Raw genomic sequence first — 22,389 nt, forward strand, 5'->3', positions numbered from 1 at the left:
TCACACTAATAAAAATGCCAAGTTTATCTCCATTAAGCAGCAGCAAAGTCCAGCCCAGGGGCCAGAGAACCCCCCCGTTATTTTGCATTTGAGAAGAGCCCAGGATGTTCATCTCAGTTTGAGAAACAGAAACAGGGCAAAATGGGGATTTTGCTGCAAAGGCGAGAACTTGAGCGTCCGGGTGTTTCATCCTGGGTCGCTCGGGGGTGATAAAACGCTCGAGGCCCAAAGGGATTTGTGGGAAATTGGCGACGGGCGTTTCAACTCCGATTGGGCATCGGGGGAATGGTTGGACTCGATGATCCTAAAGGTCTTTTCCAACGCAAGTTATTTGGGGATTCTAAAGCCAGAGGGAATTGGGGGGTAAATTGTGGTGCAGGGGGGAAAAGTGGGGGACGTGTCCCCCCCTGTGACTCTCATGTCCCTTCCAGGTCCCCTTTGTGCCCCCATCCCCATGTCACCCCCCCATGTCCCCTCTATGTCCCCTGTGTCCCCCCCATCCCACGTGTCACAGATGCACCCCGATAGTTTTAGGCAGACAACAGGGTCCAAAACAAACTTTTATTTGACAGTGTCTCTGGCAGCACTGTCCTGGACAAGATGTCCAGCACACAGCTGGATAAACACACAGTGCAGTGGGTGAGCAACTGGCTGACGGGCTGGGCTCAAAGCGCTCGAGTAAATGGGGTCATGTTGGGTTGGACACCCGTCACTAGTGGGTTCCACAAGCACCCATCTTAGTGCCAGCAGTCCTGGCTGTACTTACAGACTGGGGCACGAGATGCTGGAGAGCAGCTCTGCAGAGGGATCTGGGCTTTCTGGTTGATGGCAAGCTGAACATGAGCCAACAGTGGCCCTGGAGCCAAGAGGGACCCGTGTCCTGGGGTGCATCCAGCACAGCATCGCCAGCCGGGCCAGGGAGGTGATCGTCCCGCTCTGCTCTGCACTGCTGCGGCCTCACCTGGAGCACTGGGTGCAGTTCTGGGCGCCACAGGACAAAAAGGATATAAAGCTATTGGAGGGTGTCCAGAAGAGGTTGGTGAAGGGTCTGGAGAAGAAGCCATATGAGGAGCAGCTAAAGTCACTTGGTTTGTTCAGCCTGGAGAAGACTAAGAGGAGACCTCATCACGGTCTACAGCTTCCTCACAAGGGGAGGAGGAAGGGCAGGCGCTGATCTCTCTGGCAGCAATGGCAGAACCCCAGGGAACGGCAGAAGATGTGCCAGGGAGGGTCAGTTGGACATGAGGAAAAGGTTCTTCCCCCAGAGGTGCTGCACACTGAACAGGCTCCCAGGGAGGTGTCACGGCCCCAACCTGACAGTGTTCAAGAGGAGACTGGACACCGTCCTCAGACACACGGGGTGACCTGTGGGGTGTCCTGTGCAGGGACAGGAGCTGGACTCCATATCCTTGTGGGTCCCTGCCAACTCAGGCCAGTCTATGGTTCTCTGGTTCTATTAAACGGGGAAACACAAGTTGGAGCTCTACAGCAGACCGGCGACTGACACCCCGGTGTGTCCGGACACTGCCTGTTACATCCTCGGGAGAAGCAGCTCACACTGGGCTCCAGTATTTTTCCATCACACTCCTGATATTCTTTTGAGCATAACAAAAAGATGAGAAAGAAGGTGCTTCAGTCTGTGCGGGGCTCACGGGCGGGCCCGGCACAGCGGCTGCACACAGGCTGCCAGTGCAGCCCCGTTCCCGCCGGGACTGCACCCGCACCAGACACAGCGACCTCAACACCAGGGGGAGCACCGCCCGCACTCGGCGGGAAAAGGGAAGCGCTGCAATGGCTCCCGAACGATCTTTCTCTCCCGCATTTAAGGCGCGGACGCTTCGGGAAAGCCCGGGCGGGTCTGACACGGCCGGTACCGCTGCCTGTCCACCCCGCTCCGCGCCGCCGTGCGGCGCCGCTCCCCGCGGCCCAGCGGCTCCCCCTGGGCCCGGCCCCGGCCCCGGCCCCGGCCCCGGCCCCGGCCCCGGCCCCGGCCCCGGCCCCGTTCCGCCTCGCCCACCTGGCGCTCCCGCTTGGCCGACGGCTCCTCCTTCACCTCGGTCACGAACACACGCGGCACCGCCCGCTGCCCCGCGCCCCGCCGCCTCATGGCCCCGGCCACCCGAGCCCGCCCGCTCCCAACGCCGGACCAGCGCCGGGCGGAACTGCGGCTGCACCGCCCCGCGCTGCGCCACGGGAAATGGAGAACGGGACCGCCCGCCCGCCAGGAGCCCCGCGACGCACCCGAGCGCTGCGGAGGGCGGGACGGGGCAGGGCAGGGCAGGGCAGGGCGGGCGCGGTGGCCTCGGGGCACCTCCCCAGAGCCGCCAGCGAGGCGGGGGCCTCCCCTCCCGGAGGCGCCCAGCGCGGCCGCGGGCCTGGGGCAGCTCCCGGGCTCCAGGCGCCGTTCTCTCTCCAGAGCGGCTCCGCTGTGTTTTCGGCTCCGGGCTGAGGCAGCGCGCCCTGGCGGTGCCGTCGGTGCCGTCGGTGCCGTTGGCCCGGCAGCCGTTCCTCGGGCTGTTTTCTGCTTGCCCGGTGCCGCACGCCCGGCTGGGGCAGGGATGCCCGGGCCCCGGGCCGTGGGGAACTCGCTGTGTCGGTTTTGCCCCCGTCAGCACAGGGGGCTCCGGGTGGTTCCCGGGCTCTGCGCCTCGGGATAAACCTTGGAAGCGGTGCTGGGCTGACCCTGCCTGGACAGCAGGTGCCCACCAAAGCTGCTCTGTCACTGCCCCTCAGCTGGGCAGGAGAGAGAAGAGAAACAAAGCACCCGTGGGTCGAGATGAGGACAGGGAGACATCGCTCACCCATTACTGTCACAGGCAAAACAGACTCCGCTAGTGGGAATTAATTCAGTACCAATCAAATCTGAGTGGAGTAATGAGAAATAAAACCCAAATCTTAAACCACCCTCCCAACACCCCTCCATGCAAAGAGCTACAGTGAGGAAAATGTTGGGCAGAAAGGTTTTGCTTAAAAAATGGTCATTAAGCTTTGTCTTTGCATTATCAAAGGTTTGTTTCTCAGGCCACAGCTCCTTCAGCAAGGGGCTGGGTGTTATTTAAGCCCCGGCAAATGGGTTTGTTCCATTAAAGAAACACTGGGATGGGAGACTCCGAAATAGCCCGATTTTCTGTCATTCACACTGAAGCAATGGAGACGAAGGAAGATGTCCAAGCTGGACGTGTCTCCTGGCGCCATGATGGTGACATCAGGAGCTGGAGGAGCAGTTGGAACTTTCGAAACGTAACATTCTATACTGGCCGCAACCGCCTCTGTTGACTTGGCCGGCTGCAGGAGGCACCAGCTGCTTCGTGCTGGTGCCTTCTGCTGGCATTTGGAGCCGCGAACATGAATGGAGTTGGCAATAACTGCAATTTCCAGTTCTCCCCAAACGCACAGGTAAATGCTGTAGATCTTGGAGTGCTTTGGATCCTTGATTTCTTGATACAGCCGTGTTGACAGGGAGGTCTGTTACGTAAACGTAGAAGCTGATATGTCTCTCTGGGTCATGGCCACATCTGTAGATGAAATAGCGGGTTTTTGGAAGTGGTGAGAAGAGGTAATGATCATCTGAACCGAGGGAATTTCTCATGTGAACTGCGCTCGGGTACTCAGGGAACGCATAAAAGTCATGGGTGACGATCACTCATCTTTCGTATTGAATCAGGATTATATTGATTTTGGATACGTAGGCCACGTTTATGATTTCTGCTTTTAGTTCCTTCCTGAAGTACTGCAAAACAAGTTATTGAGAAGAAAGTCCTGCAACGTGTGTTTGCCCTATGTTTAAATTCCACCTGTTGAAGATCCAGGGTTGGGTGTTGGGCTCTCCATTGTCGCATCCATTTGGACAATGGGGATTTTGGCATTAATGCCCGGGAGCTGGGCTTTGTCTCCAGAGCCCAGTGTGTCCCAGGGGATGGCCCAGTTGTACTGACTGCAGCCCAAACGTGGCGTGGTTTGGAGATGCTGCTTTTAGACCCAGCTGTTAATGTCTAAATCTGTGTCCCACAAAATCTTGGTTATCGGTCCCAGCAGCAGACCGTGTACTGCTCCATTTAGTGCATTTTTATTGTTGTGCTTACAGTCGATGACAACTCTTTTCTCCTGCAGCAGAAGTACAGGCACATCCCCTGTGTCTGGGAAAAACGACCCTCAGGCTGTGTGAGGATCAGTTGTGCCTTCGGTCACAGCAAACCTCGGAATATAAACGGACTCTTCCTGCCACCTAACAACAGTGAGTGAAAATATTTTCCCTACTATTTGTTCATTAGAGTAAGTTCATACACAAGAATGTCCTTGCAGTGCTTAGTAATATCTACGAAGGTTCAAAACGTGCCATGGTAAATCAGTGGCGTAGGATCTGGTACCGCAGTGAGTTCAGAGCAAAGAAAGGAATCGTTTTGGCATTTGAATGGTGTTGCCCTGTGACTTTTTTAGCTGTCGTGTTACGGATCTTCGTGTTGCAGGAAAGATGACGTCACAAGTGGTGATTTAGGTTGCCAGGATCCACAGAGTAGAAATGCTGCAGAAATCATTTGCAAGGTTATATAATAACTGAAAATCAAATTATTTTTGGAAAATAAAAAAGCACCAATAGAAGATTTTGGTTTTTGTTTTTTGGGTTTTTTTCTCATTGCTTTCCCGGAGGAGCTCTTGGCTTCCAGGAGTCCTGTTAGACAGCGGGAACCTGGAGCAGGGAAAGTGTCCAGGGCAGGGAGCCAGGACAGGTGTCAGAACTCAGGCAGAAGCTGGAGTGAGAGCAGCGTGACTTGTCACCCATGCAGGAGCAAGGGGCCTAAACTAGAGCTGTTCATGGGCCTGAGCTCCAGAGCTGCAGAGAGGTGTAATGAGAAAAGTCCAGAGAGACCTCCGGTCAGAAGCAAAGAGCCTGTGTTCCAGAAATTCCCCCAGGGAAAGGTCGCGTGTCCTGTCTGGGTGTGTTGAGCCCCCCAGCCCCAGAGAAGCAAGGCAAGAACCTGGTGCTGTTTCTGTGAGTGCCCGCACTGCTTGCTTTGCAGTTCCCACATCCACACCGGTGAGCCCTGGCAGCTGGTGCTCTCCTAAACAAAACGCAGGCACATTTTGGGTGTGCTGTGAGTCAGAGAAGATGCCCTGGAGGCCCAATGGACATGGGTAACCTCTAGAAGAGCCATGTCCAACAATCAGAATGAGAAAATAGATCCAAACCTTTTTCTTTTTACTGAAAAATGCACACATTCAAAGTCCATGTGTCCCAGAATAGCATTGCAAACATTTTAACTGCATTTGTCCTTTTCAATACTTAGAAATCCTGTCAAACCCATTTAAGGTGCATTTGGCTTACACTGTCCGGAGCTGATAATGTGCTGTTCTGGGCAGTGGCACAGTGAACTGTCAAGTTAAACTGCTGGATCTTACATTTTCTTGCGTGAGATACAACAAATCCGACCCGCAGGAGTGTCACTGGAATAGGTTTAGTATGATACACCGCAGTGCTTTATCTGCTCTTTCAGAGGAGTTAGTACCCGCGCTTTTTCATCCTTTCTGTTGTTGCGAGATGCTCCTTTGCCAAGCTTGGCAGAATGGTTTTCCCAAACGTCATAATCTGCCTATTTAATGATCCCCTCAATATGATAAAGAGTTCAAAACTGCACCTGCATGTCTGACCTGGGTTTGATATTCTAGTTCCCTTCTAACAAAATCATGTTCTTTTCTGCAGATGTGCCATTGCAAGAGGGTGGCCAAGAAAGGACTCTGCACCCAGCACATCTGCAAGAATCACTCGGAAACCAAGAGAATATTTTCCTGCCAGTTCACGCTCCACTCATTATAAGCCTCAACAAAGATGAAGATGAACAGGACGATGAAGAGGATGATGACAAAGAGAACTGTAAACAGATTATATTTTCTTTCACAAAGAAGTAGAATAGGGTCTTTTCTACACTTCGCCACTGATTTGTTATAATAACCGTGACCTATTTAGAAAAGAGTTGTTGAAGAGTTTGGAAAACAGCTTCCGGCTAATCCCAAAATGTTGGAAGTGGTGGTCACCAGGCATCATTCTAACTCCTGTGAAATGCCTACCTGCATATTTCAATAGCGTTATCATCCACATACCTCTTTTGTATTAGATAAAGTTTAAAATGTGATCCACAACTCCTAGGATGTGATCCACAATTCAGATGGCCATCAAATACTCTTCAAACTTTCTCTACATTTGGGGACACAACTCACTAGATTAAGTGACTGTCTATGCATTTATAGATCTATTTTGGGTTTGGTTTTGTGCTTTTTAAAAGTAGCTGAACGGTTGACTGTGTCTCACTTAGAGATGAGGGGTTCCTGGGGAAGAATGAATTGCACATTCGCAGAGAGTGAGAGGACGACCCCCTGTTAGTGCTTCCTGAGCCGGTGTCAGTAGGAGTGAGCCCCATGAATTCAAGCCAAATCAAAGCCGGGGCTTTGCTGATCTCAGCAGCCTTAACTGAGACAGATGAGGAGCCCTCACTTCACCATCTCTGCCAGCAGATGCTCCAGGACAGGACCTGTGGGCAGAGGTTTTGTGACAAGCGTCCCTGGTGACGTGTTCAGTCAGAAGATTTCCTTTGGCTTGTCCATGAAGGATTGTGTTGAACGTGAGCACTGAGGGTGGGTTTGAATAGTTTCAAATCCACAAACATTAGCTTCTTCCTATGTGTTGTACCTGCCGTTCCATTGCTCCTGGAAACACCTGATATTAAGGAATCCTTGTTCCGTCCAGAAGCAGAGCTTAAATTCAGAAAAAACCCACTGTGACCAAAATGAAATTGATGATGGTAAATGATTATTAGGAATTGTTGAAGGTCTTTGTATTGATACCCAGTAATCTTTTAAAACCGTTTCCTGCAGATGTTTCTAAATGGGAGCCTAAGACTGCTGCAGAAATGGAAGAGGAAAGAACCATCAAGGAAATATGCTATAAAACTGGTAAATATGAAATCAGTCAGTCTTTCCTAAACAGCAATGAAGACAATATACTAAGCCTTTTCATTGTTAATTTAATTTAATTTAATTTAATATTATTTTATTTTATTCTATTTCATTTTATTTTATTGTATTTTATTTTATTGTATTTATTTTATCTTCCTTTTTGGCTGTGTTTAGGAGAGTATTACAGGATCCTGTACCCTCACGAACACCAATCAGCAGAAACTGTGTCTTCAGCTCGGGAAAAGGAAATATTACTCTTGGAAGCCATGGAGCGAGACTTACAGAAAGGCAAGTAATGTTCATCTTCTCAGACAATAGTTACCATTAATATTTACCATTTCTTTTTCCCCACATATTTACACATACACAGTGTCTCAGGCATGGTGACTCCCTGTGTTGCCTGTGGATGCAAAAGGTAGAAATGGGCTGTAAAGCCTACGTGTGCTGTCTGGAGATACACAACCATTCCATAAATCGGATCAGAAAGGATTCATAAATGTCATTCATGACAAGTGAGGAGCTAAAGAATGAGCAGGTTATTTGTAGCTCGTTCTTTACTTGTGTATTATAGAATTGTCTTAGAGACCATGAGAGTTGTACATCAGTTACAGCAGACAGGATCCAAACATCCAAGAGAATCTGAAGGAGAATATAAGAGGAGAGGTTAAAGGACATTGCACTGAACTAATCGCTGTCTCCCAGAGGCGGGAGGAAGAGAATAGACAATCCACATTTGGATAGGACTCTCCATAAAGAACACGTTGTTTTAAGCTTGTCTTCCAGCCTCCAGGCTCCTGCAATGTGTCAAAATTGAGTAACTGCACAGCATTATAAAGTTTGCTTTTTCATTTTTAGGATTTAACACTTCAGACCCCAAAGGAAAACCGAGTTACCACCCAAGGAGTCGCAGGCAGGACGATGAAACTGCTTCTCCTGTTCCTCGCGGGAGAGCAGCAGGAAGAAAAACAGATTGCGATTCTTCAGAACCTCGCAGACCAGCGTCTGTTTTCTACCGCAGGGTGGACGTCACCCGAGAACCAAAGTTCAAGGGGTCTACAGGTGGGCTTCTGCTGAAACAGGGTTCTCAAAACACCTCAGATGTGCCTGTCTGTATGGTGCCGCTTTCTTTTTTGTCCCTGCGGGTTCATGCGAAGTCATTTATGCCCAAATATGGTCAAGACTAAACTTGATCCAGCATAAGTTTCATAAGTAGAGCGCAGCAGTATCCACAGTCAGAAATGTAAAGCTTTATAATTAGTCAGACAGTAGATTCATGACCAATAATTCAGTCATCTTCATAGCATGTGTCTAAATGCTACAGACAAAAGCATCATTCCTAGTTCAGCCCAAAGGTCTCCTTCAGAGTCCATCAGTCTTCCTGGGCTCAAGCATGGATGTTCCAGAGAGCATCAGAGTTATACGTCAGGTGCTCAAGTTACACGGGACAGGATCCAGAGAACTGACCAAAGAGAAAGAAGAACAGACAACGAGAGGTTAAAGGACATTTTACGTATCGCTGTCTCACAGAGGCGGAGGAAGAGAAGGGCAGTGCCGTTCCCTGGGCTCGCACACCAGCAGGGCCCACATTCTTGCTGTTGCCTTTCCAGGGGATGGTGACACCGCTGCACCGCTGAACAGCACAGAGAAAGGAGGAGAGAGCTCAGGAAGGAGAGTTCCAGCGGAGCGTGTGCCCAGAAGAAACTGGCGATCCTTTGACAATGGAGGTAACGTACTTTGGCATCAGCTTCTCATTGCTGAACACCTCATTGTAAGTAAAATAACTGGATAGATTTGAATTGGGCTGTCCACGAAAAAACTTTGGTTTTTTTGGTCAATCTCGTTTTCAGCCTCTAGGACCTCGTAATATGCCAAATTCTGAGTAACAGCACAACATTTCTGCATCTCTGCTTGCTTTTTCACTTTTAGGAATTCACTCTTTGGATGCCAACGTCAAACCAAGTTACCAACAAAGGCGTAAAAATAAGGATGAGGAAACTGCTGCTTCTGTTCCTTATGTGAGAGATGCTGGCAGAAAGACTGAATCTGATTCTTTGGAACCTCGCAGATCAACATATGTTTTCTACCGCACTGTGAATGTCACCCCAGAACCAAAGCTCAGTGGATCCACAGGTGGGTTTGATTGTGATAGATTTATTATTTTCAATATTTAGTATTATTTTTTATCTTGGAATATCATGGAGTTTGGTCTTATCGAAACTTCTGATATCTATTTTGTGTCAATCTTTGTTATTTTCATTATGTTTATTCGACAGAGAAATGTTCTTCAGGATTTTACAACGCACCACGCTGGAGGAAAAGAAATCCACGTGAAAATGCTCACTGTAAGTTTAAAACAACCATTCGGGTCACTGTTTGAGAGAGATTTTTACAATTCATTCTTTTTTGCAAAAGCAACATCTCTCCCCACCTAGAAAATGTGAAGTTGGTCTTAAAGCCTTCGCTGCCAAAATCCACCAGATCCTAAGCAATGCTGAGTCATTAAAGAACAGAGAACAGTTCCGTTTGTTTGCAGACATGTAATTTTGACTGGAGGACTCACCCGAGACGCCTGATGTTTTACAGCATCGCTGATACGAAAGCAAAGCATTCGAGTCTCTACCTCATGGCCCTTGTAGCAATGGCCAGAGCCTGGGTCTGCACTCTGTGCTTCATTGCGACGTTTCCTTCTCATCGCCCATCTCCGTGTTCCCCGCAGCTGTTACGGGGACTTTGCTCTGCAGTCGCACGGTTTGAAATGTGGACTAGCACAGTGTCCTTGTGGTTCTTGGCCCTCTGGCTCTCACTGAAAGTTCTCCCTGGAAGGGAAAAGAGGTTCAGTTTGAAGGCTGTTGAGCGCTGCCCTTTCTTGAGTTCATGGCTTCCCTGGTGCTCTGTTCCAGAGCAGATGGTCAGTAGCACTTTTTTTCGGATGGTGCCGTCGGTGTTTGGAGAGCACGAGCTTGCTCTGGGAGATCGGTCCAGAGCGGGTGGCTCAGAAAGTGCAACTTTGTGACTTTGTGTTTCAAAGCCCAGGTGACCCAGCGGTCAGTTTGAGTTCACCCAGGGCAGTTCCCTGGGCCTTCTGACTCCAGCCCGAGATACAAATTCTGCTGAGGCACCGTATGGATACAGACAACCCAAAACCACCTTGTGAAATCCCTCCAGCAGCTGAGCTGCTGCATTTGGGCTCTTTGTGCAAGCACCAGATCTGCTGGGGAAGGTTTTAGAGGAAAAAAACTAGAGCAGCACATTTCCAAGCACGGGTGAATTACAGTAGGATGATTGGTTTTCCCGTTGCTTCTAGAACTGCTGAAAGTTTAATTTTTAAAATGTTTCTGGAAAAGTATATACTTTTGCTCTAATAAATTATGCACAAAACGTTATGTACATCTGTTTTTACAGAGGAGCCAAGAAGCCTGGGAAGCAAATAACAAAGGAGAACGATGCGTAGACATGAGAAAGAGATGAAATGAGTGCGTTAGTTTACAAGAAAAATCAACTGGGAAATCGGAAGATGAAAAAGCGGCAAATTCAAAAAATAAGATGCAGGACGTGCACTGTAACATTTCAGAACTGATGGAAATCAAAATTTAAAAAGTGTTCTCGGTATGGTCACATATAAAGTTCTTCAATATATTCAGTGAATTTTATCTGTTTTGAAAAGTTGATAATTGAAATTATTTTTACAGACTGTTTTTAATGCACAATTAATAAAAGGAATAGATACTCTCAGTTTGACTTCGGACTTTCAGAGGACTTTTAATGTCACCAGCAACACCCATGCATTCTAGAAAGTCATTGTTTCCGTGTGAGCGCCAGGTCCTTCCATGGTTCCGCTGTTCGCTGGGTGTTCGAGGGCTCAGTCTGAGTTTGATCCTGAGCTTGTGCCACTTTAGCAGGGCAGCAGAACCGTGCGATGAACTAAATGAACTGTGCAACAGAACTGTCAGAGTGAACTGAAATATGCTTTACACACACTTTAAAGCGCAAAATATTTTATTTTTACCCCAATCCACAAAAAGGACTGCAACTCCAGGCCTGTCAGCCTGACCTCGGTGCCTGGCAGGGCTATGGAGCAGATCATCCTGAATGCAATCACACAGCACCCTCAGGATGGACAAGGGATCAGACCCAGCCAGCACGGGTTTAGGAGGGGCAGGTCCTGTCTGACCAACCTGATCTCCTTCTATGATCAGGTCACCCACCTGGTGTACGAGGGGAAAGCTGTAGACGTGGTCTATCTGGACTGCAGCAAAGCCTTTGACACTGTCTCCCATAATGTACTCCAGCAAAAGCTGGCAGCCCATGGCTTGGACAAGCGCACTCTCTGCTGGGTTCAGAACCGGCTGGAGGGCCGGGCCCAGAGTGCGCTGGGGAACGGGGCTGCATCCAGCTCACCAGTCACCAGTGCTGTCCCCAGGGTCACTGTTGGGTCCAGTCCTGTTTAACATACTGATTGATGATTTAGATGAGGGCATTGAGACCATCAGCAGCAAATTTGCTGCTGACACCAAGTTGGGAGGGAGCGTGGAGCTCCTGGAAGGCAGGAGGGCTCTGCAGAGGGCTCTGGATAGACTGGAAAAATGGGCCGATTCCAATGGGATGAAGTTCACCAAGGCCAAGTGCCGGGTCCCGCACTTTGGCCACAACAACCCCTGCAGCGCTCCAGGTTGGCACAGAGTGGCTGGAGAGCAGTCAGGCAGAAAGGGACCTGGGGGGACTGATGGACAGGAACCTCAACATGAGCCAGCAGTGTGCCCAGGTGGCCAAGAAGGCCAATGGTGTCCTGTCCTGTACCCAAACCAGCGTGGTCAGCAGGACAAGGGCAGTGATCCTGCCCCTGTGCTCTGCACTGGGGAGGCCACACCTGGAGTGTTGTGTTCAGTTCTGGGCCCCTCAGCTCAGGAAAGAGATTGAAGTGCTGGAGCGGGTCCAGAGAAGAGCAACGAGACTGGGGAAGGGACTTGAACACAAGCCCTATGGGGAGAGGCTGAGGGAGCTGGGCTTGTTCAGTCTGGAGCAGAGGAGGCTTAGAGCTGAGCTCAGCACTCTCTAGAACGACCTGAAGGGCAGTTCTAGCCAGGGGGGATTGGGCTCTTCTCCCAGGCACTCAGCAACAGGACAAGGGGGCATGGGCTTCAACTCTGCCAGGGGAAATTGAGGCTGGAGATTAGAAAGCAATTCTGTGCAGAGAGAGTGGTCAGCATTGGAATGGCTGCCCAGGGAGGTGCTGGACTCACCGGCCCTGGAGGGTTTTAAACTGGGATTGGCCATGGCACTTAGTGCCATGATCTGGTAATGGACTGGAGTTGGACCAAGGGTTGGACTGGATGAGCTCTGAGGTCTTTCCAACCCAGTCCATGCTGTGATTCTGTGAATTATCTTCAGTTTTATGAAAATAAACAAACTCAAGTGTACTTCTGGGTGAGGATGGACCAGGTTCGGGATCAGTACCAGGGGTGCTGCAGGAGCAGGTGTCTTCCAGCACGGACACACCGGGGGACCTGCCGACCTCAGCACCCCTGGGCCCCAGCATGGCCCAGTTCAGCAGCCCTGGGCACGAGGGCTCAGCGCAGGGACAGCCCCAAACACACGGACAGAGTGGTTCCTGCTGCTGCCCCGAGGGTCACCAGCCCCAGGCAGCCCTGAGCCAGAGTGCAGGTGTCTGAGCTGGGCTGAGCTGGAAGGGGCTGCAAAACAGCTCATCGGGAGGAGGCGATGGGAGAAGGTGCCGTGCGTGTGGCACCGGGGATGAACTGACACCCTCAGTTTGGTATCTGGACCCGTGCTGGGCTTGCACATGGACTAAGCCTCAGCTCAGAGCACAAATTGCTGTGCCCAGCCCTGGGTGCCAAGCGCTGGACCTGCTCTCTCCTCCCTGGTGCGACCCGAGTGCACGACTGCCCTGCCTGCTCCTGCCTTGGGGCCTGGGGAACTCGGGTGAAAAGGAAACACAGACTCCTGTGGTTATGGGATCTCTTAAGTGTCCTGGGATTGCTTTGCTAATCAGTCTGTAACTGTTCCTGGGCTATAAACACAATATGTGCCAGAGAGGCAAATAAGTCCACGAACCAACTTTTCTATTAGGGTTTGTTTCTTACAAAAACACACACTTCTTCCATTTTCTTATCAGTAACAGACTGAAAGATGGAAGCTGAAGCAGCACGTGCCCCTTGTGAAAACAGGCAACAACAGATGGTTCCACTCGGTCGATCCTTAGTTGCTTCCTGCACAGGAAACTTGTCCATTAATTTAATCTCTGGTGCACAGGCAGGGCCTTGCTGATGTTCCTGTGCAGGCAGCAAGTGTGTGGATGTCAGGCTTTCTGCAGATTTGTTACGGAGTTTTCCAGTTTCTTTTAATTAGGAAAACCTTGCTGGGTACTCCTGAAGTCTCCCATAAGCTGGTGGGTTGAGAGGAGGTTGGGGAGCTCCAGCGAGCTCAGGGAGGACCAGGCAGCACCACAGGCAAAGCAGACGGGAACTCGACTGGGTGAACATTAATGGAATTTATTGACAGATGGAACTGGCACCTCTCCCCCATCTTTTGGCGGATCCCCGTGCACCCTGAACCGATACAGGCAGGTGTAGTCCGGGTGGCCCCAGTTGCTCAGCACTTGCAGCCTGATGTAATTCACGACCCCAGCGAGCTCGTTCTGCAATGACAAGGAGAAATGAGTCGCCTTTCCCTCTCTGGCCCGTGAGCACTGACAGAAGCGCCGCAGCGATGGCCTCGATCAGCAGCTTCCTTCCTGCTGCCCCGCGGGGGCTTTTGACCTGTCCTGGTGCAGACGTTCTTATCCTGCTCTACCCCATCGGGCCATGACAACAGCAACGGCAGAAGCAGCGACCAGGTGCCTCAGCAAATACACTGGAAAGTTCTCGCCTGCTTTGTGGCACAGGCTTCCACAGTCAGAAGACCCTGGGCTGGGGTCACTATAATATCTCGTTGCCTTCTCTAGAAAGCCACAGAAACAGAACGGCCTCCCTGTCTCTGGTCATTGCCTGCACCAACAGAACCCTCAGGAAGCCCAGTATTTCTGGTCTCTAACTGGCAGACCAGCAGTCGTGCATCCTACGGGATGTGGCCGCTTGCGTGCACTTGGGGTCCAGACAGTCAAGCTGATTCCAGCTTCAACTGTGGTGCTTCTAAGCACTGAAGATCAAACCCAAAATGAATGAGAAGACTGGCAGTCCAGGCACCTGCCACCAGGAAGTGAAAGCAGAAGAAAGGCCAGCGTGGCACACGCTCAAGGACAGGGCTGCCTGTACCCTTTGGCGAGGAAGCCTCTCCCCATCCAGCCGCATTTCTCCTCCTCTCCTCCAGTTCCCCTCCCTCTGTGTCCCCACACCTTCAGCTGGAAGGTCTGACTGGGATTCAGCGCCGCCAGGAAAGTGAACTGTCCCAGGAACGTTCCCTGCTCCTCGTGTTCTTCCTTGAAGCCCTGCAGAGAGACAGAGGTGGAGAAAAGAAGAATGTCTGGTATCACCATGGAAGGCTGAACTTCAGTCGGTGAAGTACGGGGTTATTTCAGCTACGTAGTCCAAGGATGATGAGCACAAGGAAAAGACCTGAAGCTGCAGGTGGGCAGCACCTCACACTTGCCCACTCAACGAGTCCAAGCTGGCAGTCGGAAAAGGAGCAGACGCTCCCAGTGAGAGGGAGGTAACGTGAGGATCACAAATGCCACTGGGGTTGGAAGCCAAGAAGGTCTAGGGCCATGCACTGTCCAGCTCCTTTTCCCTGTGGCTCCTGGAATAGCATCTTGCCCCAGAAGCCTTTTTTTGAGTGGCACATCGAATTAAAGAGGAATACAATGCGAAGGACGCAACTCCAAGGAGCCCGTTTCTCCTGAGAGACAGGAGGAAGCTTCAGGCCACTGGACTCACTCTTTGACACATCTTCACCCACTGCTTAGAAATGCTGTGCAACCCCCTGCCCCCGCTCCAGAGAAATCACTTACGTAGACAGTAAAGTCCTTGGGAGCTCTGGAGATACTTTCCCCATGGAACGCTGTCCCTGAGACATGGTCCATGGTGACTGCTCTGGGAATGACCAGCATGGACAGCTTGAGGAAGACGTGTCCCTGACTTCCTGGGAAGGGCCAGCAGTTGCCAGGATGATTTTCTGGCTGAAAGGAGAAGAGGAAACTGCATTCACATGGAGAAGGTTGCTCTGGCTCTCATTCCTGCCATGAGCACCAGAGGATTAAGAACTCATTTGGCCAATCAGCTTAGCTCTGAACTGCAGCCAGTGCCTTCAGTCGGACTCTGAGGGTACTGAACGGAGCAGCAGTTGTGAGAATTCACATATCACAAGGCCCTTGCAGCAGAGAAGCCCTTCGATGGCTGGGAGCTGGGTGCGCTACTTGTAGAGGCTCAGAGGCCTCTCCCGGTCCAGAGCCCCCACCAAAAACAAGCAAGGGATGGTGTGGCTGAAAGGCCCCTGCCCAGAGCAGGTGGCAGCTCTGGCCCCCCTGGATGAACCTTTCCTGCCAGGGGAAGCACTCGCTCCCGCTCATCCACTCCCAGCTCCTTCCACTGGCACCAGCCGGCTCTTCAGACTGCGCAGGCAGCTCAGCAGCAGGGCCGGGACAGCTGGAGAGCCCAACGTGGGGCCCTCCAGCAGTGCAGGCTCTCAGCACCCGCTGCTGCTCACTGAGAGCACATCCCAGAGCTCTGCAGGCTCCTCTGCCGTTCTCCTTCCGTGCTGTGCTGACAGTTTGCACAGCAACTGGGCAGACACAGACTGCAGGAGCAGCCTGGCCTGGCAGAAGCTCCCGCGGAGAACCTGGGCCACTCTGGAGAGGAAACACTCAGCAGGGAGACACAGGAGGAGAGCAGGTCCATGTGAGGAGGAGGCAGGAGAGGAAGCTTTGAGGAGCAAAGACGGGGGAAGGCAACTCTGAGCAGCGTGTGTGGGTCACGCTCCCAACCTTCCTTTTACTGCTTCTTGGTGCTCCTACCTCCAGAATCAGTTCAGGGGACCTCATGTAATCCATTATAGGCATGGAATACAAGTAGATTTTGGTTTTGGCAGTCCGGAGGGATGGAGAAGTCCTTGACTGAATAACAGCAGCCCCTGGAAATTCAAACACGAGCATGATCACAAGGCAGTGTCAGGAGGAATATTGTGCTGTTGACTTGAAAAAGGCTTCTCAGTTATCATCCATGTCCTACAGTGGGTTCCCCTCTTTCTTACTGGCACAACCCCTCTGGAACACACAGCAAGATGTCATTAAAATGTCCTATGGAGCAGTGGAAAAAGACAAGAACATGAATCAGATTTTCTGTGCTTCCCATGGGGTCTGGCCTGTTACAGGCTCTCTCAGTGGGGGCACTCTTAGGGCACCAGGGGATCCTTGACTTCTCGCCCCTTCTCTCCTACCGCTGGGCACGTTCCAATGCCCATGTTGTCAATCTGGACAGGAAGATCTTTGGAACTGGTTGGTTTGTACAATGTCACAGCACCTGCTGATTTCAGGGCGTAATCAGCCATCGGGACCTGGATTTCCTCCAGCTTCTCCAGGGCTTGATTAACGATCTCCTGAGCAGCCTGGGAAGGAACACAAACGAGAGCGCCTGTTAGAAGGAAAAGGAACAGGGCAAGCAGCTCCCCTGCAAGGCCGGCCAAGGTGAAGGGGACAAGGCCCATCTCAGATGGAAGGAACGCCCACATTGCCTGGAAGCGTCCCAGGTTTGCTCTACTGTGATTGACGGGATGAGAAAGGAGGGGCTGCTCACTCCAGTGCTCTGAGTGCTGGAGCTGCGGGAAGGGGCTTTTCCTGTGGAGAAGCCCCAGGCCAGGCAGCACGGACAGACAAACCCTCTGGGCATGAGATAGGCCTGGCTTAACTCTGCACTGCTGAGACCATTCTTTCTTTCCAGCCCTCCCTTGAGGAGGACCCGACATCTGGGTGCAGAGGAAGGTTCGACTCAGACAGCTGTCTTTCCCCTCACGCTCTCTCTTCCCCATAAGAAAGTATGGAGCAACAGGAAAAGGAAGCGTGGCCATGACGGCACTTGTTCCAGCAGCACCAGCCTGTTGGCTGTGACAGGGAATGGAGCAGGATACGTGCCGGAGGGAGGATAAAACCCCTGAGCAGATCCTTCTGTCTTGTGCACTTACCCGTCCGGTAAAGCCTGGGAGCTTTGCTTGCTTCACGCCTTCTTGTAGAGCCCGCTCAGCCACATCCTTTGTGCTCCAGCGCAGATGGTAAAGCTGTTCCTGGAGCTTACGGAGCTGGACGGGCAGGGACAGGGTTTCGCTCAGGTCTCCTAACTCTTTTGCAGTGCTCCAGAGGGTTAAGGCGCCAAGTCGTCCCACGTGGTAAACACCTGCCAGACGCACACCAGAGCTTAGAACTTGGTCTAACGCTGGGTTATGCCTCGGGCTACCTGCTCCCCTTTCTGTGTCTCTCCCAGGTGCCTTAGTTGTCTCTTGTTGCCTCTGACAGTGGCCAACATGGAATATGGGCTCTGCAATAGACGGACATTCCCTGCCCTGGACTGTGCTCCTTGTCCTGCGGAAGATTCTCAGCCCCTGGGGCAGGAGAGCTCAGCCACGGCCTCTCCCTGGGCTGAAGAGAACTGGCTCAGCCCTCCTGGGGAAGGCAACTCAGCCCTTCCTCACCCACACCCGTCCCGCTGGAGCAGGGACTGGCACAGCTCTGCCGGGGACTTCTGCTCTTAGCTGAGCTCCTCTGCTCACAGCGAGGGAAGAGGAACAGGGCAGGATGGAGCCCCGAGTACCTCCTAAGGAAACTGTCCTCAGGTCAGAGCTCTACAGACACTCACCGAAAGAGAACAGACCAAAGAGCAGCACCAGTGCCATTGCCTTCATCGTCTTCATCTTCCTACAGAGCAGATAAAGAAAACGCTGGTGAAGCTGGCGGTTCCCGTGCAGATCAGCAGCAGACTGGAGAGCAGCAGCAGGGACTGCACCCTTGAGCCTGGCATTCCTGCCGTGTGCATTGGCTTGGTCCTGCACCAGCTTCAGTCACTGCTGGAGTTGTCACCAGCTGCACCAGTGGGGGATTTGTCACAGCAACGATTGTTTCCTTGGGGACAAAGGGCTCAAGGTTGACCCCTGACTAGGATCAGGAGATGCAACAGGACTTGTGCCCACACTTCACATCTGTGGGGCTGGACAGGGATTCTTTGGAAATGGAAGGGACATAAGGAATGCCTGTTTCTCCTGCCCACCATCCGATCGGCACTTGTGCTGATCCTGTTCTCCACCCTCTCAAGAGAAGGCTCAGCCTGTGCCCCTACAGTTCAACAGCTGCCAGGCGGGGGGTCTGTGTCTCCCCTCTCGCAGCGCTTCTTTAGCAGCCGGGTTATCTCTGGCCCTTCTCTTGGCAGAACTGCAGACAAATGCAGACTGGGTAAAGAGGGAGGGAGGGCTGAATGTCACTGTGTGTTGGCAAGCAACGGGTAGCAAGGAAGCGCCAAAGAAACCCTCTGGTGTCTGGGCCCTGCTGCCCTGAGCCTGATCTGCCAAGACACAGCACACACCGCTCTGCAAGGGGGAAATTCCTCCTGCTTGTTCCAGGAGGCTCTCAAAGGCTCACAGCGTACACTCATCAGGAATAAACCATCCCCTTTTTTTCTCCTAGAGAACTCCTTGCACCCCTCAGAGGATCTTGAGCCCCTTTCCTAAGGCAGAGCCCTGGTGAGGAGCTGACCAGGTTTCCCAAGGAATCGTCCTCTGTCAGGAACACAAGTCAGACCCACGGCCAACAGAGGACACGCTGGTGTCCTTCTGGTCCCAGCGGAGAGGAAAACCAAGCAGGCTCAGGGACAGAACCCACCCTGCAGAGCACGATACAGGACTGAGCTGAGCTCTCACAATTACTATGGCAGGCTGTATCTGGGCCACCACCTGCGACTCCCTCTATGTGATCCAAAATGGACCTGTCCCTCATTCTGCAGAGATCAAAGGCTTTCTGGGCCCAGCCCTTGCGTTCACGAAGAGACTGAAAGGCGGCTGCTGCCTTCCAGCAGCTCCAGACCCAGCTCTCAGGCTGCCCTCGTGTTCCTCTCCTGTCCACCCTCCACCCACCCAGCTGATGAGGTGGAAAACACTCCTGGGGAAAGGGGAGGAGGAGTTTTCAAACATACCCGTTCAGACGTTCAGCCTTCTCTGTCTGTCCCTTGGTACCTGCTGAGGTGCAGGTAACAAGCATCCTTCCCGCTCAGGAGTGAGCCAAAAACTCTGCGATCTCAGATTCCTCAAGATCGAGAGTGACCAAGGCGCAGGGAGACCCCTGGTCTCATACCCTACTGTGCCGACCTCAGCGCTGATGCTGCTTTGTGACAGATGGGAAAGGTACAGGAACACGTTACTCTCAGAAAACAGACTCTGTCAACCACTCTTCCTCTTGCTTAGCAAAGTTCAGATGGTGTTAGAAAACAACAACTAAAAAGCATCATCACTAAGGCAGTGATGTTCTCAGCTGATTCGCAGCCACTGACATCGTGAAAACAGCACAAGGTCTCAAGAGAGAAGACAGAGGAGACAAGAGAGAAAGAAACACATGGGGTAAAGGGTGGAGAGATGGAGAGATCGAGACAATTAGGGATGAATTGCCATGACAAGACCGGGAGGAAGAAAGAGGAGGACTGAGGAGCAGGACTGAGGAACAGGGGATGGGGAGGAGAATGAGGAAGGGGGGGCAGAGAAAAACAGGGACAAGGAGGAGTTTGTACAGATGGAGAAAAGGAAGGACAGAGAGCAGAACCAAGGGACTGAGAAATAAAGCAAAGGCAAGATGGGGATGAAAAGACTGACAAAGGGAGAAAACCCACGGTGAGCTGGAGGAAAAGAAAAGGAGGGTTGAGGAGCAGCAAAGAGGAAAAGAGGAAAACTAAAAGGAAGAGCCAGCTGGACAGGGGTCTATTGGCAGAAGCAATGGGACAGGTAGCGGGGCAACAATATAGACAGCAAAGATGAGGACAGGCAGCAGGACAGAGGGACAGCGAGAGGGTAAAAGGTACAGGGAACAGGTGGAGAAAGAAGCAGCAGTTACAGAAGGATGAAGGGAAGGGAAGGGAAGGGAAGGGAAGGGAAGGGAAGGGAAGGGAAGGGAAGGGAAGGGAAGGGAAGGGAAGGGAAGGGAAGGGAAGGGAAGGGAAGGGAAGGGAAGGGAAGGGAAGGGAAGGGAAGGGAAGGGAAGGGAAGGGAGGAAGGGAGGAAGGGAGGAAGGAAGACATGGGAGAGACGAAGAGAGAAGGAAAGGGAGCAGGACATGGATTGTCAGAGAAACACAAAGACAGGGAGCAGGACAGGGCGACACGGAGAGAGAAAAAAGGATCAGGGAGGCAGCACAAAGGGAAAGACGGGAAAAAGTAAGAGACGGGCAGCAGGGCACAGAGAGAGGTAAAAAAGCCTGGGCTGGGCAGCAGGACAGAGACGGAGACCAAAAACCAGCTTTGGGCTGCAGGACAGAGATGGAGTGAGAAATGAAAGTGACAGGGAGCAAGAGAGAGGGACAGAGAGAGTGGGAAAACTACAGAGGGAGCAGGACAGAAAAGCAGAGTGGGGAACAGACAGGGAGAAGGGCAGAGAAACAGAGAGGGAATGAGATGGGCAGGGAGCAGGACAGAGAGCTGGAGCAAGAAGGGAAAATGGGATGGGCAGCAGAACAAAGGGAAGGAGAGACAAAGACAGGGGCAGGGAGCAGGACAAGAGAGTTTGAAGAAGAAAATTAAATGAAAAACAGTTTAAAAATACACAGGGCCTGGGACAGAGTGACAGAAGAAGGAACGGGGTCAGGCAAAGGAACAGGGGGCAGGACAGCACTGCTGGCTGGCGGCAGGACAAGGAGATGGAGAGAGGAGAACAGAGTAAGAGAATGAGGGAAGAAGGGGCTGCCAGCTGGACAAGGGGAGGCAGTGAGAAAGGACAGGACTGGGAACAGGACAGAGAGACAGAAAATTAAAAAAGGACAGAATAGCAAGAGGGAAATAGGGACAGGGATGTGGACAGAGATGGAAGAAGAATCGGCCGGGAAAGAGGACGAGAGGCAGAAAGAGGGAGAGGGAGCAGGAGGAAAGGGGAGTGGGCAGGGAGGGACAGGGACACAGAAGAGGTGACGTGACCCCAAGGGCCAGCACTCACCAGAGCTCCTGCTCTCTGCACGGCCAGGCAAGTTGTGGGGCTCAGGCCCTCCTTTCTGTGTCTGTCTGTCCTTTCCTCCTTCCTCTGCTGTGGCTCCAGTCTCTTCCCATCCTCCACCTAAGAGAACACCTGGGTGTCTGACAGCTCTTACAGCACGAGGCTTCACACACACACGCGCACGCGCACACGCACTCACACACACACACTCACACGCGTGCACGCGCACACACACACACACACACACACACACACACCCCCCTCACCCCCCACACAGCACCACTGGAGTTTTCCTCGCTCTCACAGCCCCGCGGGGCACTTTGTGATCTGCTCTGCTGAGGCTGCTCACAGGGACCTTCCTCACCCAGAGGGGCAGCTGTGTCTGTGCAGCTGGAGCAGCAGCTGTGGGGATCCCCTGCACTTCCTCCTCCAGCTGCTTCCCCTTCTCCTGCTCTCTCCAGCTCCAGCCCCAGCAGCTCCTCTGCAAAGCCAGCAAGTGCCCCCTGCCCCTTCCCCCGCCCAGGAGAACAAGCCCAGAGCGGCCCACGCACACCTGAGCCAGAGGCAGCAACAACACCCCCAGGGCCCCAGGGGGAGGACAAAGGGCCCCGGGGCTGGGCCAGGGCTGCTCAGCCTTGGGGCAGCTCCCGGGCCGCCATGGCAAAGCTCGGCCTGGCCGCCCGCAGAGCCACCATCCGCTCAGCCTGGGCTGTGTCACCATTGGTCAGGAGGGCTGTCAGTCTCCTCCCCTGAGCTGATTCTGCAGCTGATTGGCTGCCTGGGCTCTGACGCTCCCCTGGTTTGGGGCCCACCCTGCCCTGAGGCGCTGTTTCCTCTGATTGGCTGGCTGAGATTTCCCTCTGGCTTCTCCGATGAAATGATTGGTGAGACTACTTGTCAATCATCCATGTGCTACACTCCTGCCAGGCGTGATTGGTGCAGCCAGCACAGCCCGCCCCTGAATGCTGCCCAGGTGTTCAACTCTCCCCACCTTTCCTGCAGGCCTCAAAGCTTAATCAAGGCTGGTTACCTATCAGTCACATGCCTCACCCCGCCTCCTCAAATGTGATTGGCTGTTCTGGGACAAGTGACTCTCTATAGACTTTGGTTGGTTGTTGCCAGGCAACGCGTTCCACCTAAAAATGAAGCTGTGGGCCCTGAGCACAGGCCATGGGTGATGAAAGACACGTTGGGACCCTAAACATGAGGCTTTGGCCCCAAGAAGGCGACTCTGGGCACTCAAAGGACGGGCAGATGCTACAGATGGCGCTTTGGGCCCTGAACACGAGGGGACCCTCTTGGTTCCCACCCCAGCTGGGTTCG

The 22,389-nt window shown here is 52.5% G+C and overlaps 3 protein-coding genes and 1 long non-coding RNA gene across 4 annotated transcripts; 2 read left to right on the top strand and 2 right to left on the bottom strand.

Moving 5' to 3' along the window:
- Positions 1–547: 547 nt before the first annotated feature.
- Positions 548–3,331, bottom strand: LOC139825536 (uncharacterized). The gene is made up of 3 exons (XM_071798642.1): positions 3,255–3,331; positions 2,018–2,588; positions 548–1,453 (listed from the first exon to the last, which is right to left on the bottom strand). Exons 1-3 carry the CDS (start codon positions 3,329–3,331, stop codon positions 1,301–1,303), a joined length of 801 nt encoding a protein of 266 aa, XP_071654743.1. The 3' UTR covers positions 548–1,300.
- A 14-nt stretch (positions 3,332–3,345) lies between these two features.
- On the top strand, positions 3,346–7,244 carry LOC136111394 (uncharacterized protein C12orf50 homolog). The gene is made up of 5 exons (XM_065855545.2): positions 3,346–3,396; positions 4,060–4,234; positions 5,699–5,869; positions 6,868–6,945; positions 7,123–7,244. The coding sequence occupies exons 1-5, from the start codon at positions 3,346–3,348 to the stop codon at positions 7,242–7,244; spliced, it is 597 nt and encodes a 198-aa protein (XP_065711617.2).
- A 586-nt stretch (positions 7,245–7,830) lies between these two features.
- Positions 7,831–8,959, top strand: LOC139825565 (uncharacterized). Its single transcript, XR_011735677.1, has 3 exons — positions 7,831–8,007; positions 8,556–8,672; positions 8,875–8,959. It is a non-coding gene; the product is annotated as an uncharacterized lncRNA (long non-coding RNA).
- A 4,482-nt stretch (positions 8,960–13,441) lies between these two features.
- Positions 13,442–21,737, bottom strand: LOC139825563 (SUN domain-containing protein 3-like). Its single transcript, XM_071798826.1, has 5 exons — positions 21,620–21,737; positions 21,070–21,186; positions 14,912–15,079; positions 14,300–14,392; positions 13,442–13,603 (listed from the first exon to the last, which is right to left on the bottom strand). The coding sequence occupies exons 3-5, from the start codon at positions 15,008–15,010 to the stop codon at positions 13,448–13,450; spliced, it is 348 nt and encodes a 115-aa protein (XP_071654927.1). The 5' UTR covers positions 15,011–15,079; positions 21,070–21,186; positions 21,620–21,737; the 3' UTR covers positions 13,442–13,447.
- Positions 21,738–22,389: the final 652 nt, after the last annotated feature.

Source organism: Patagioenas fasciata, chromosome 24, assembly GCF_037038585.1.
Source record: "Patagioenas fasciata isolate bPatFas1 chromosome 24, bPatFas1.hap1, whole genome shotgun sequence".
NCBI classification, from domain to species: Eukaryota; Metazoa; Chordata; class Aves; order Columbiformes; family Columbidae; genus Patagioenas; species Patagioenas fasciata.

Coding starts and splice junctions, on each gene's coding strand:
- LOC136111394 (XM_065855545.2), top strand. CDS start 3,346: ATGAATGGAGTTGGCAATAACTGCAATTTCCAGTTCTCCCCAAACGCA. Junction 4,235..5,698: donor CTTCCTGCCACCTAACAACA/GTGAGTGAAAAT, acceptor TCTTTTCTGCAG/ATGTGCCATTGCAAGAGGGT. Junction 5,870..6,867: donor GGATGATGACAAAGAGAACT/GTAAACAGATTA, acceptor CGTTTCCTGCAG/ATGTTTCTAAATGGGAGCCT.
- LOC139825536 (XM_071798642.1), bottom strand. CDS start 3,331: ATGCCAGCAGAAGGCACCAGCACGAAGCAGCTGGTGCCTCCTGCAGCC. Junction 2,589..3,254: donor AACAGAGGCGGTTGCGGCCA/GTATAGAATGTT, acceptor AAACCGACACAG/CGAGTTCCCCACGGCCCGGG. Junction 1,454..2,017: donor CGGCCAAGCGGGAGCGCCAG/GTGGGCGAGGCG, acceptor CCCGTTTAATAG/AACCAGAGAACCATAGACTG.
- LOC139825563 (XM_071798826.1), bottom strand. CDS start 15,010: ATGCTGGTCATTCCCAGAGCAGTCACCATGGACCATGTCTCAGGGACA. Junction 14,393..14,911: donor CCAAGGACTTTACTGTCTAC/GTAAGTGATTTC, acceptor GTCTCTCTGCAG/GGCTTCAAGGAAGAACACGA. Junction 13,604..14,299: donor GTCAGACCTTCCAGCTGAAG/GTGTGGGGACAC, acceptor TTGTCATTGCAG/AACGAGCTCGCTGGGGTCGT.